Source organism: Papilio polytes, unplaced genomic scaffold (genome assembly GCF_000836215.1).
Source record: "Papilio polytes unplaced genomic scaffold, Ppol_1.0 DF821067.1, whole genome shotgun sequence".
NCBI classification, from domain to species: Eukaryota; Metazoa; Arthropoda; class Insecta; order Lepidoptera; family Papilionidae; genus Papilio; species Papilio polytes.
The window spans coordinates 2,462,142-2,474,793 of NW_013528137.1; the positions used below are offsets into that span (position 1 = coordinate 2,462,142).

The window sequence follows — 12,652 nt, forward strand, 5'->3', positions numbered from 1 at the left end:
CATGTATTGACTATTAAACTATTTATATTATTACATTTAACTTTAAACAAAGCTATCCACAATAAGAATATATCCGATCCAATTATGTTGTTTTCTTGCCCTAACACAAATTATAAAATCGTATGCTTTTCTCATATTCTTTTAAATAGTGATGAGCGACAGATTATATCGATAATAGGTTGGTCAGTGAGATATGTGCTAGTAGTATCAACATTTTATTGATCAGAAGTATTTCCAACAAACTAGTATTGTAGCCAAAGGAAAACCAGGATAAAAAATGTACACCCATAATGTATATAGTTTAATCAAAACTTTACTTTTACATCTAACAGAAATTTAACGTAGAGTAGGGATTTTAATTTTAATCTTTTCTTAAACTTCATGAATATGAAAATTTACATATAACCCTTAATCTATCTGTACTTACAGTGAAGCAATACAAACTACTAAGTTTAGTGCTCTTATAAAACTACATCTCCATTCCCTTTACAATACCTAATGATGATAATCTACTTGTAAATAATTTTCTTCTCATTACTTTCATCATATTAAGGACAAAGAAATATTTGTTAACAAAATAGTTTTATAAATTCAATTTGTATGAAGCTTCTATTAAAAAATTGTCTTTTACATCGATTACTTAATTATTTTAAAATATAACATTAGTTTTTTATCAAACAAAAATTTATTTTTGCAGTGAAAAGAAACTATAAATGTATAAACATTCAATAATGGTTTAGCTACATACAAATGTATTTTTACAACATTCATACTATATATTTATTACGAACAATGTAACTAGCGTTATTGCACGGTTTGCATTTGGTCACACAGTTGGCCAGTAACGCTCAATAACTGGACCGGCAATCAGCTGGCACAGTGTGAACGCTAACTGGCACGAGTGAGTCCAAACAATCTATGGCTGGTCGCAACTGTCTAACTGTACTGGTTATGTATGAACCACGCATAAAATTATATACAAAACATACCACGAACATAAATTAAAAGCATGCGCAAACAAGGTTGAATTTTAGTTATGTTATATTTTATTTATTTAAAATTTACTTTCGCAATTTCTGAATGTGATAAGACTATTTTAACATATCGGAACATCGCGCGAGTCGGTGCGCAGAACACAGAAAACGATACAACATATTGCTTCTTCACAGTATGACTCAAATTTGACGAACAACAAAATAACAAAAAAACCACTTTAAACACAGATGGTAAAATAACAAGGTAAATACAGTTGGTACAATTGCTCAACCGCACATCAAGTTCTACTCTCATATTGATTATACAATGAAGGATTAACAATAATTGCATATTATTTTAGTAATTTTATCCTAAAGTAAACCATGTCATAAAGTTACTCTTACAAACATTGTTATATTCTTTAGAAATCTTACAATATATAGCACACAAGTACTAAAAATATAAACTAAATATATTTATAGATAAAAAAATCTGCTACAACTTTGTGTAGAATCAGTAAAAGTTTACTCAGCATTATCATAACGAACCCTGAAACAAAAGTAGATGAACATTTATATGCAAATGATATTTTTTTGTCCTAATAATGCTAGCTGAAGAACAATCCACATGGTGTTAGTAGTACATATAAATGTGTACATTTACCGCTGGCGTTGATTCTTTCTTTTGCTCAAACGGCGACCGGAGCTTGGAGCTTGTAGAGTGAACCGGTTGGTTGTCTCCGGCGCCACTCTCAAGCTACGAGATTCTGATGAACGAGCCTTATCCACCTAATGAATAACATATATTTTAATCATAATATTTCGCTTTTGCATACCATATATCAAAATTTTAATATATGACCTAGAATAAAGTATTAAGCAGTATTTAAAAGTCATGTAATGTCATGTAAAAACATAAAATATTACAAACACAAGTAATATACATACTTTTGTCATAAATTTCTTGATTAATTCAGGACAATTTAGGTTGCTTTCAGGTTCCCACGAATCAAATTTACTGGCCCATCCCTTCCAGTGTATAAGGAAATCCCTTTCACCAGATTTTTTATGGTGAACTTCCAAAATACGTTCAACCTAAAAAATGAAATCATATAAATTATAACATGTTTGTTATATTATAACAATCTCCTCTGGAAAACTACCACAAAGACATTCATTAAATGGAATAAGTCCTGCATTATACCTGATGACTGTGCATGCCAGAGGCCTAATTTTATTCTCTCGCCCCTTTCCAACCTTTTTTATAACAAAGGGATGGGAAGGGGATGAATTCATAGAGGACACATAGGTAGCGAAGATATCTTGTTTCATATCAATAAAAAATATGCCATGTATATGCAATGCAGGTGCCTATTATAAATTTCATTTTGCAGTTTTGACGAATTCAAGTAGCAATTTGATCCTTTCCAACTTTTCTAAAACAAAACATACCTCATATTCTGCCTCTTCATCAGCTTCTTCACTGTCCCATTGTTTTTTTTTTGTTTTCTTTGGTGATGTTTTTTGCTTGTTGTTTGATTTACGCTTAAGACCTTTTCTTCCACGGAGAGTTTTAGCTTCTTCATCCTTTGAATTTTCTTTCTATAAGGTATTAAGAAAAGACAATCAAGCACACAGCACAAGTATTGTAATATTGTTGTTAATTTTGTCTGTCCAAGAATGAGATAATTAACTTGTCTTAACTGATAGTGGGCCAGGTACCAATATAGTTTTTAAGTTTCCCTTAAACAAAAATAGCATTAAAAAAGAAATTATGAAGACTATGCTACCTACTGAATTAATAAGACATTTAACATTTATTGTACATTTCACATTTATAATATTAAAATGATATGTTTCTTCATGATCAAAAAAAAATATTCATTTAGATTGTACCATTACCATTTTATGGTATCTTATAAATCATAAAGCTGCTGTATATCAAACTTTGTCATATGTACAAATGTATTTTATTTTTGATACATACTTCTTCATTGAACTTGTTAATTAACTCAGGGCAAGAAAGAGTGTTTTCTGGCTCCCATGTATCATTATCAGCAGAATATCCCTTCCACCTGATAAGATAGTGCAACTTCCCTCTAATCCTTTTAGAGTCAATCACCTCTTCTACCTGCAATTATCATAGGTATATATATTTCATGACTCATACAATATTTTGTAATTTAAGGCCACAAGTCCAACTAAACTCATAATTTCTTAATTTTCTGAAAAAAAAAAGAGGATTATATCATGGTATTATGTTTTCTTAAACCTCTCTAGAGGTACCAAGCAGAAATACATGTTGCGGCAATTGCCACGTTCTATGGCATTGCCCATAAATTTCAAAATCTATGGTCTACAACCACAACACTAAGCTACAGCAGATACAACAGCTGTATAGCTTGTATAGCTTAGTATTGTGGTCGTAGACTGCTTAAATTACATTATAGTTTTTATGAAAAAAAGAGGAAATATTTTAACATATTTCAATGGTGTTAAAACGTTAAAATAAGAGACACTTTGCCAATGCGCATTTCTTTTTTTTTTAATGTTATGTAGTGCTATGGCCCACTATTGATATTTTTCTGTACAAACAAGGCTTCTTTACACAACATACATGGCCAGGTAGAAATTTTCATTGGCAACACTAGTATCAAGAACTATTTATACTAGATGAACCACATAGAGTGAAATCCTACTTAGGTTTAAAAAAGCCATCAAATGCTGGGATCAAATTTAGTTTTTTGATATTCCATTCTGCAAAAAAAAACAATAATTAGATGATAGTCAATAAAATTGCAAACCTCATACTCTTCTTCATCCTCTTCCGCTTTTTTTGTTTTAATAGCTTTCTTTTTTTTGGACTTGGTTTTTTTTGATTTCCCTTTTTTAGAACTATCAGGCTTTTTCTCTTCATTGGAAGCGTCATTGGCACTTTTATCATCATTGCGCGAAACAGATTCTTTCTCATTATTTTCAACCGATTGCTCTAAATCTTGATTTTCTTCATTATGCACAGATCCAGAACCATTTGTTGACGATATTATATCATCATCGGTACGATTTTTTGAAACTTTTCTCATCGTGAATTGTCCTTTATACTTAGCGAGTTTTAGATAACCAAATGCGCGACGTAAACAAGCTAAATACAAATATCGCTGACACGAAAAATGGAATGGAGGGAAAAGGTAAAATAGACTACGATTCTATGGGATCGTACGAGCGTCTTCTAAATGTTACCACTTACAAAATACATATGAAATTTTACATTCACATCATTGTTCACTGCATACTAATATTATAAATTCTATTTGGATGGATGGAAGGAAGTTCGTTACAAAGTATACGGATCTCGAAAGACTCAACGGATAACACCTCCTATGCAATAACGATTCTCTCTATTTTCTTTTCATTGATATTTATAAATGAATATGTCTGTTTGAAAAATACAAACGCATCGTTCTGACATCTATTATTAGCTCATAGCCTTACCACTATTACCGTCGACGCTAAAGTGGCGAAAATTAAATATTTAAACATAGCTAAACACAAAATCCCATGTCTTATACCTTGTCCCGGTTAAAGAGATGTTTTGAGTCCTTTTCATTCAATGACTCTATTTCGTTTATTGTCAATGGTCATTGTCAAATCAATTGTCATTGTCACACGTAATAAAAAGTGTCAAAATTTACCTCGAGTTAATTGAGACTTCGTATATTTTTAGTTGTGTCTATGTCGAATATATAGTAGAAAAGATAAATGTGAATTTACAAACCATGACTAGTAGAGCGGCTAATGTAAAAAACTCTCGAATGAATTTTAAGTTTCAAAATGAGTCGCCACAAGATTATAAAGGAACTAAGCCCATTCGCGAAGCTTCATCTATTTTAGAAGTACTGAGCTTGATGATCGTGCACATTTGCAAGAAAGTGCTATTCTATGACACTAATTTAAAAATAGCTATTTATTTAGGTGCTCTCTTTTTGTTATCTTTGGTAGCTGATGTACTGACCTTTCCCAAAACATACTTTTCTAGAACTGATAATGTCTTCAATCAATATTTTGTAAAGATTGGTTGGTTTTGGACCTTATTTTTAACTGTACCATATGTTTTATTGACATCGTTTACTACCTGCTGTGGGAAAAGAAGACTTATCTTTACTGCACATTTGTCAAGACTGGCCATTGCAACATTTTGTTGGTATGCATGGACAACAATATTTAATGTTATAGAAACAAAATATGGTCGCTGCAATGCAAGATCATTTGATACAAAATCAGCTTGCCTAAAAAATGGTCATTTCTGGAATGGATTTGACATATCTGGGCATTGTTTTATTCTTATATACTCAAGTTTAGTTATGATAGAAGAGGCCAAAGCAATAAATGGCTGGGAAAAAATTAAGGACAACATAAGAGATGAAAATTATACCAGAAGCCTCAATGATAAATCAATCAGTGTTAACCCTCTTAAAAACATCAGTACAGAAGAATTGAATATTCTAAAAGAATCCTATGAAATAGTAACTCCATATGTGAGAGCATTACTGATTTGTATAGCAATACTGCAGTTGTTATGGGATGTTATGTTGGTTTCTACAATTTTATATTACCATATTATGATAGAAAAATTTATAAGTGGTGTTATAGCAATATTGACATGGTTTGTTACATATAGAGTCTGGTACACTATACCAAATGTCTTACCAAACTTGCCGGGTCAAGGCATATTTAAATATAACAATGGGAAACCTGTGGCATTAACACCCAACAGAAAAAAGAATAATTCAACTAATGGCAAACATTTCATGGGAATGCCTATAAACACCAAACAAGACACCATGGAAGCTCCTACTGAAGAAGTTAGATGAATTTTCCATATTTAAGGTAACATAATTGTTAAGGTTATTTATTTAACTTTTGGTTGAATAATTTGAATATAAGTTTTATCAACTATATTGTACAAAATGTAATAGTTGTTTTTTTACACGGGCTTTGGCTGTACTATGGGTTTTTACTGAATGTTTTGTTTTTTGGACGCTAAATTATTAATATTACTTCTTAACTATTTTATAATTTGTTGATTTTATTTTAAATTGTTATTGATAAGGGAAGGTGCTTTAAATAATAAATTTCTATCAATTTATCTGAGTTTACATCTTTCCCCATAAACCACAAGATCTATTGACAAATCATGAATAAGAAATTAAGATAAAGCTTTGTGACAATTCATACATGCATACAATTGAAATGAAACAATGTTGAATAGGATTTAATTTATTTCTCTTTAATTGCAATAAAGGAAATAATATTCTAAATACATTTGCATTAAAAAGGAAAAACTCATTAACATTGCATTTTAATTTCATAGATTGAAAATCCTAATACTGAATGTAGATATATATATTCAGACTATATCCTATGTAATACTGTTATATTCGATTTAATCATTGTGATAATACTGAAACTGAAACAACAAAGAAAACATGATAAGGTGTTTCATATCTCCTATCTAAACAAAAGATTAAAAGTTTACTGTAATATAAGAAAGCACCATTATCATAAATCTTTAAGTCACAACCTAGACCTCCATATTCATGAAATATGTGAGATTTTATAGGTTATGTTTTACCACTCAGTCAAGTGATAAATCAAATACAAAATTCTAAATAAGTTTCTTTAACATATAAGCGAGGGCCAGGACAACTCCAACAGATACAGCACCAGCCGCTCCGACATACGCTGGAGGCTGGGATGTGAAAATCAACTTAATGTGAACAGCCAGATTTGGAATGGTTTTAACAAATGACTCTCGAAGTTTTACTCTGTTAAAGTAGTTCTCAATATGAGGCCGTTTTCCATCTGCCCAAAATCTTTCCTCTAACCCAAGTTCCCACAAGCGCTGCAGGATAATTGCCAAATTAACATCGGCTATGCTAAACTTGTCACAACATAACCAACTATCTGTAATTAATGAACATTTTTATGAAAAAAAATAGACAGTACAATTTTGAATTGGGTTATAAAAAAATACAGAGTAACAGATACCTTCACTTTGTTCTTTTAATTGGTCTTCTACTTGAGTCAGCACAGCATCAACTATATTTAAAACTTTTAGATATTCTTCTTCATTTGTTAATATCTCGTGTTTTCTATCTTGAATCTCAGCTTTATATAGTAAAATTCCTTTAGCTTTAGGATTTTCTTCGGCCAGCTTTCTTAGGTTTTTGGAACTAACCAAATCACCACCTAATGATAAAGTAAAATGTGACATGTTTGTGGATATACACAGTAAACAAGTTTTAATTGTCATACTTACTTTTAAGTACTTCTCTAACTGGGAATACAAATGGCAATTTTGGTGTTCCACATAAGTGAGGATGGAAAAATGAACCCACAGTTATAACACCAGCTGGCAATGCCTCCAACAAGTCTCGGAAACGATTAATGTTTTTAATAACTTTACTATCACGTGACACATTTATAATCGGAGTAAGTTCTACAAAAATAAATTAAATGCTTTAATTATGTTGATGCATATTTCAAAGAAAGTTGTAAATGTGTGGTCACCTTGATCTAAATGGTATTCCAGGTAATCAATAATTCTTGTAGAGTCCGGAATAACTTCATTACGAACTTTAAGGACTGGTACTTCGCCTCGAGGATTGAGTTCTAAAAACCAAGGTGAATATTGTTCGCCTTTCGTAATGTCCACGATTAACGGTTCAAAGTCAACGTTTTTTTCATATAAAGTCATTAAAACCTAAAATAAAACACATTTGAATTGACTTTTAAAAACAAAAAATATAAAAATATAATATACATACCTTTTGAGAATAAAAACTATAATAATTACAGTAAAGATATATATTTGTGTTACTTCCATTACTCATTTTATTATTGGTCGTTTTAATTAATTGATATTTTTCCAAATACTTTTGAACATAATGCATTGTAGAAAATTTAGTAAAATATGAAAGGATACAATTGAATTAATAATAAACAAAATGTGAATAACACTATTACTAAAAAAACTAAGAAACTAACGAGAAAAAACTTTTCCAAACATAATTGGTAAAGTTTTTAATTCAAAATAAAAACTACCAACATAATAGGAAAAAAATCAGCTGACTGTTATGATGACATTACCGTGGGCTTCCGCTGCCGAAATCTTTTAACCATAGGGTAAAAGCATTGATGTTCGATTGTTTAATTAAAAGCGTTGGGTTTTTAAAAATCAACTTTTACTATAAACAATATATATTTTGGTGGTGAGCGATGAATCAATAAAGCAAAAATGTACAACCGCGAAGTGCATTAAGAGTATGCAAACAACAAAGGTGTGTGTGTGATGAATAGCTAATTAAAACAGGCTTTTATGTCAATTTGTAGTGAATTAAATAAACCATAAAATTAACGTCGTATTTAAATAAGATGTCTATTTATGCCAATTTAATAACTGAACAGGTCATAAGCCGAAGTATTTTGTGCCTATTCGATTTTACCCTTTTTGGCGTCGACAGTTGCACTTAAAGCGGTGATGAAGATTCGTAGTAATAGTACATTTATTGTAATTCTTTTATTAACAGTGGGAGATTGTGTCTTACGCATAACTTTTAACGAAAGCAAACTTGATTATTATCATTTGGATTATACTTCAAAAGTAAATTTGTAATGTAAAATAGATAAAATTAATTGACAGGATCGTCAAAATCAAAAAGCAATTTACTAATCGTTTGTAGAAATCTGCGATTTCATTAGTTTTTTTTTTTAAATAAAATTGCTGATATTATATAGTCTGAGGTGGGTCTCTGGTTGTAAAAAGAAGTGTCTGTGCTGTGCTGTAAGTCTGTGGTCAATTGCTCTATATGCTTTTTGCTCATAATCTCTAAAACTTTACATTTTAATTTGTAATTTTGTAATTGCATTTTTGTTATAAGAAAAAGTATATTTGTCGTTTTCACAGATCAATTTAGACGAATAATAAATAACATAATCCATTGGTAAATGGGTAAATTATATGATTTATGGTCAAACTGTGTTATTGTGTATCTAACACAGTAAAAAATGGAGGTTTCCAGCAATACCGACGCCGTCAATCTGGGCGTAGGTGAAGTAGAAGCAGAAATTGGAGAAGAACTAAAACAGTTAGAAGAAGTGAAAGATTATGATACTCGTAGTGAAGTATCTAGTTCCTCTTCTAGTGATACAAGCTCGCCAAGTATTAGCTCTGTGAGCACTAATTCTAAAGACAGACGAAATAATCGTAAAAGAGCTAAGTCTGATAGTCATTCCCCAGTACAAACTAAACGACGATGTGTTACAACAACTAACAAGGTAAAAATTTACGATTACGTGACAAAACTGAATTATTTGTTTCGAGATACAAGATTTTTTCTAATCAAATCTAACAATGCTGAAAATATAACATTGTCTAAAGCGAAAGGAGTTTGGTCTACATTACCCCAAAACGAAGCAAATCTGAATCAGGCTTACAGAGAGTCGAGAAATGTACTACTGATATTTTCAGTTAAAGAGAGTGGAAAATTTGCTGGATTTGCTAGATTAGGAAGTGAATCCCGCCGCGATGGGCCTCCAATTTCATGGGTATTACCACCTGGGCTTTCAGCAAAGGTACTGGATGGTGTCTTTAAAGTAGATTGGATATGTAGGAAAGAGTTATCATTTAGTAGCACTCTTCACTTATACAACCCATGGAATGAAGGTAAGCCTGTTAAAATTGGACGAGATGGACAGGAGATTGAGCCAAAAGTTGCTGAAGAATTATGTAGACTGTTTCCTGAAGATGATGGAATCGAGATGACACCAATACTGCGGAAATCTAAAGAAGCTTCTAAAAAGGCTTATCTAAAAAGTGGTGGCAGTTACAGAACTTACAGAACACCTTTGCTCCCGAGAAATAATTTTCGTAATCGTATAAATACATCATCTCGAAGCAGGAGAAAAAATTTTGTTCCACCTAGAAATCGCCTGTCTTCTAATTCATATAAGAGGAGATCTCCATCACCATATATGCGTGATCGTTTGCCAGCGTGGTTCTCTAGGGGACGTGATGCTTACAGTAGCAGCAGTTCGGCTGCAGCAGAAGCTTATGTTGCTGAATACATGAGATCAATGCATCACCAGCTTCCACCATTGCCCTATGTACCGCCTCCAGGATTCAGCGGAGCTTTAGCAAGTTACGAAGGACTGCCCCCGCCACCGCCGCCACCACGTTATTATGACTTGGGTGATTATCCTCGTTCAGTGCTTGTGTATGATAAAAGATCTTATGAACGTTCCGTGGATGAGTTTTTGTGGCGCACTTCTGATCGTTCACGTGCTCGCAGCCGGGATCGCGAATCCCAAAGATCTTACAGGGATCGACGATAAAGACGGGAATTCCACCGATGTATTAATTATTTCATATGATACTAATAAAGATTGTGTTTGAACTTTGAACTTTATTGTAAATTTTAGTGTTGTGGTGAACTTTTAAATGGTTGGAACTTTCATTTTTATACATTGGACGGTTCTTATTGAGAAGTTTAGGGTTCTTTTCATATTGGACTAGTCTAAACAGTGAGTGGAGTCAGGAAATGTATGAGGACAAATTTCCTCCATTGAATTCTGATGAGGAATAGAAGTGTGTGTCTCAGCAAGAATAAAACAAAGTTTATTTTACATTGAAACATTGATACTATATTTGTAACATACAAGTTGTAATAACTTTAGTGGTATAAATATATATCGGATGTTTCAATGTGAAAATGTAACTAACTTTACCTTTATGATTTTGTCATTACACAAATATTAAGGGTAAATACTGCCATCAAGACTTACAACTTTTTGGTTGTGCAAATATCTGTGATATTAAGTGAAAATATACAATACATATAAAGCTATTTTACCAAATATACACTTTATAATATTTTTGATAAATTTATATAAAACAATATGTATTTTTAACTAACGTCTATATTAATGTAAAGTTTACAAAAAAAATGTATTACCATTTATGTATGTAGGTTTGTCTTTAAGACGAACAATATTACCTTTCATATAATAGGTAAATCATATATCTTATGTACTTTATATGAAATCAAAGTAGTATAATTATTTGTCACATACATAATATGACTTGGTTACACTAGTTATTGTTATAAAATGGTCTGCTTATCATAAGCCCATGAATCATGAAAATAAATCTTAAGACATTCGTACGAATATCTCATGCCACTATCTCATAAGTGGGGTAATTCTCAGTAGAAATTATAGTTTGGTGACCTTGATAGGTTGAGAGATTTGTTAGTATAGGCATTTACTATGATAGCTGCTATGATAAAATGACCGCCACAGACCTATATCAATGGTTTGATTCTGTATCTTTGTATATGGAGTTTATATTTCCGCAGTGTATATTAGCGCGATAAAATCAAAAAAGGTCCGAAGTTATTCCGATGTAAGAGTTTTTTAAACATAGAATCTATGATGCTAGTAGCGTAAGTGCTTGTTCATTTCTAACCGGTTCAAAACGGTTAAACCTACATAACGCCGCGAGAATATAGCGATTTTCGCCGCTAGTTAGTTGTGAACACTCGTGTAAATTTAAGATGGTCGATCGCGCAAATTCCCAGCGTTAGGTCACACGACCGAGATTTAACCATGAACAAGTTAATAGTTAAGATTACGCACATTCGATCAAGCGATAGTGGATTCGATTCCCTCTATTCGACTATTCTGATTGATATCCGAATGTTCCATTGTAAGTGCCTAGAACGTAAACACCTGAACTAATTTTGATGAATGAGGCTTCATTCAATTCTTCCCTAAAGTGCCATATATTGCATCGGCACAAAACTAAACTTAAAAAGCTTTCGTGAGTCATTATAAAAAACTAATAAAAAGGCGAAGATGGAGCCCCGACGAGTCCGCAATTTATAGTGAAGGTGAGAAATTAAATAAATCAAGAAAAATAATGAGTTCAAATCTCACTCGCCCTAATGTTTTTTCATTGCTAAGAATACGAGTGTTTTAAAACGAAGCCAAAAGATGGTGCTGCATTTCGCTACAAAAGTTATGTTTTTTTCATCAAAAGAATATTTTTGGTGAAAAACGGACTGAAAACCTCTAATAGCTCCCACCGAAGACGAAGGGGTGGGGGGTTAGTAGTAGGTTTTTAAGTTAATTGAATTTATTTAGATCGGTGTTAGATGGCGTATTCTACGTCTAAAGCGAAAATCTTATGTAAGTCTACGCCTTAAAACATCAATGAGAATCCACTTTTAAATGTTATTTTACGAAAAAAAAATAGCAAGTATCATTAAACGCTATTTTTTATATAGCAAAACGAGCAGCGGGTCGCGTAATGGTGTTTGATCTGACGCCCATGGATTTTTCAACGCTAGAGGAAACGTCGCGCCTTGAAGAGACGAGTACACTATTGGAAGGCGCCTAAGTTATATCTGTTCAATACAATAGTTATTTAAACCATTGAGGCAGAGTTTTCTTATCTAATTATATCTTATTAATATTTTGTTAGTATCTAAATGGAAGGCACCAGAGGTCATCTACGAACTAAAGGCGTCGCCAAGGGGCAGCTACCGCCACCTAGACAATCCAAAAATACAAACAAATGCTGCGAAAAGCTAAAATCAATCCATGTGGATTGATTTTAG

General features: G+C 32.1%; 5 protein-coding genes across 5 annotated transcripts in view; 3 read left to right on the forward strand and 2 right to left on the reverse strand.

Annotated features, from left to right (window-relative positions):
• Positions 1 to 1,486, forward strand: part of LOC106109675 (vacuolar protein sorting-associated protein 8 homolog) — a 6,945-nt gene extending 5,459 nt beyond the window's left edge. The window contains exon 4 of the mRNA XM_013291261.1: positions 1,458 to 1,486. Coding sequence (XP_013146715.1) covers positions 1,458 to 1,486 — 29 coding nt within the window. The remainder of the gene's footprint in view (positions 1 to 1,457) is intronic.
• Positions 126 to 4,224, reverse strand: LOC106109798 (chromobox protein homolog 1-like). Its single transcript, XM_013291412.1, has 6 exons — positions 3,779 to 4,224; positions 2,962 to 3,105; positions 2,427 to 2,576; positions 1,923 to 2,069; positions 1,639 to 1,763; positions 126 to 1,524 (listed from the first exon to the last, which is right to left on the reverse strand). Exons 1-6 carry the CDS (start codon positions 4,055 to 4,057, stop codon positions 1,500 to 1,502), a joined length of 870 nt encoding a protein of 289 aa, XP_013146866.1. The 5' UTR covers positions 4,058 to 4,224; the 3' UTR covers positions 126 to 1,499.
• A 399-nt stretch (positions 4,225 to 4,623) lies between these two features.
• Positions 4,624 to 6,052, forward strand: LOC106109796 (FIT family protein CG10671). Its single transcript, XM_013291410.1, has one exon. It carries the CDS (start codon positions 4,751 to 4,753, stop codon positions 5,843 to 5,845), a length of 1,095 nt encoding a protein of 364 aa, XP_013146864.1. The 5' UTR covers positions 4,624 to 4,750; the 3' UTR covers positions 5,846 to 6,052.
• Positions 6,053 to 6,295: 243 nt separating this feature from the next.
• On the reverse strand, positions 6,296 to 8,078 carry LOC106109797 (ganglioside-induced differentiation-associated protein 1). Its single transcript, XM_013291411.1, has 5 exons — positions 7,802 to 8,078; positions 7,545 to 7,737; positions 7,294 to 7,473; positions 7,023 to 7,223; positions 6,296 to 6,938 (listed from the first exon to the last, which is right to left on the reverse strand). Exons 1-5 carry the CDS (start codon positions 7,925 to 7,927, stop codon positions 6,640 to 6,642), a joined length of 999 nt encoding a protein of 332 aa, XP_013146865.1. The 5' UTR covers positions 7,928 to 8,078; the 3' UTR covers positions 6,296 to 6,639.
• A 749-nt stretch (positions 8,079 to 8,827) lies between these two features.
• LOC106109685 (YTH domain-containing protein 1-like) lies at positions 8,828 to 10,436 on the forward strand. Its single transcript, XM_013291271.1, has one exon. It carries the CDS (start codon positions 9,042 to 9,044, stop codon positions 10,365 to 10,367), a length of 1,326 nt encoding a protein of 441 aa, XP_013146725.1. The 5' UTR covers positions 8,828 to 9,041; the 3' UTR covers positions 10,368 to 10,436.
• The last annotated feature ends 2,216 nt before the right edge of the window (positions 10,437 to 12,652 follow it).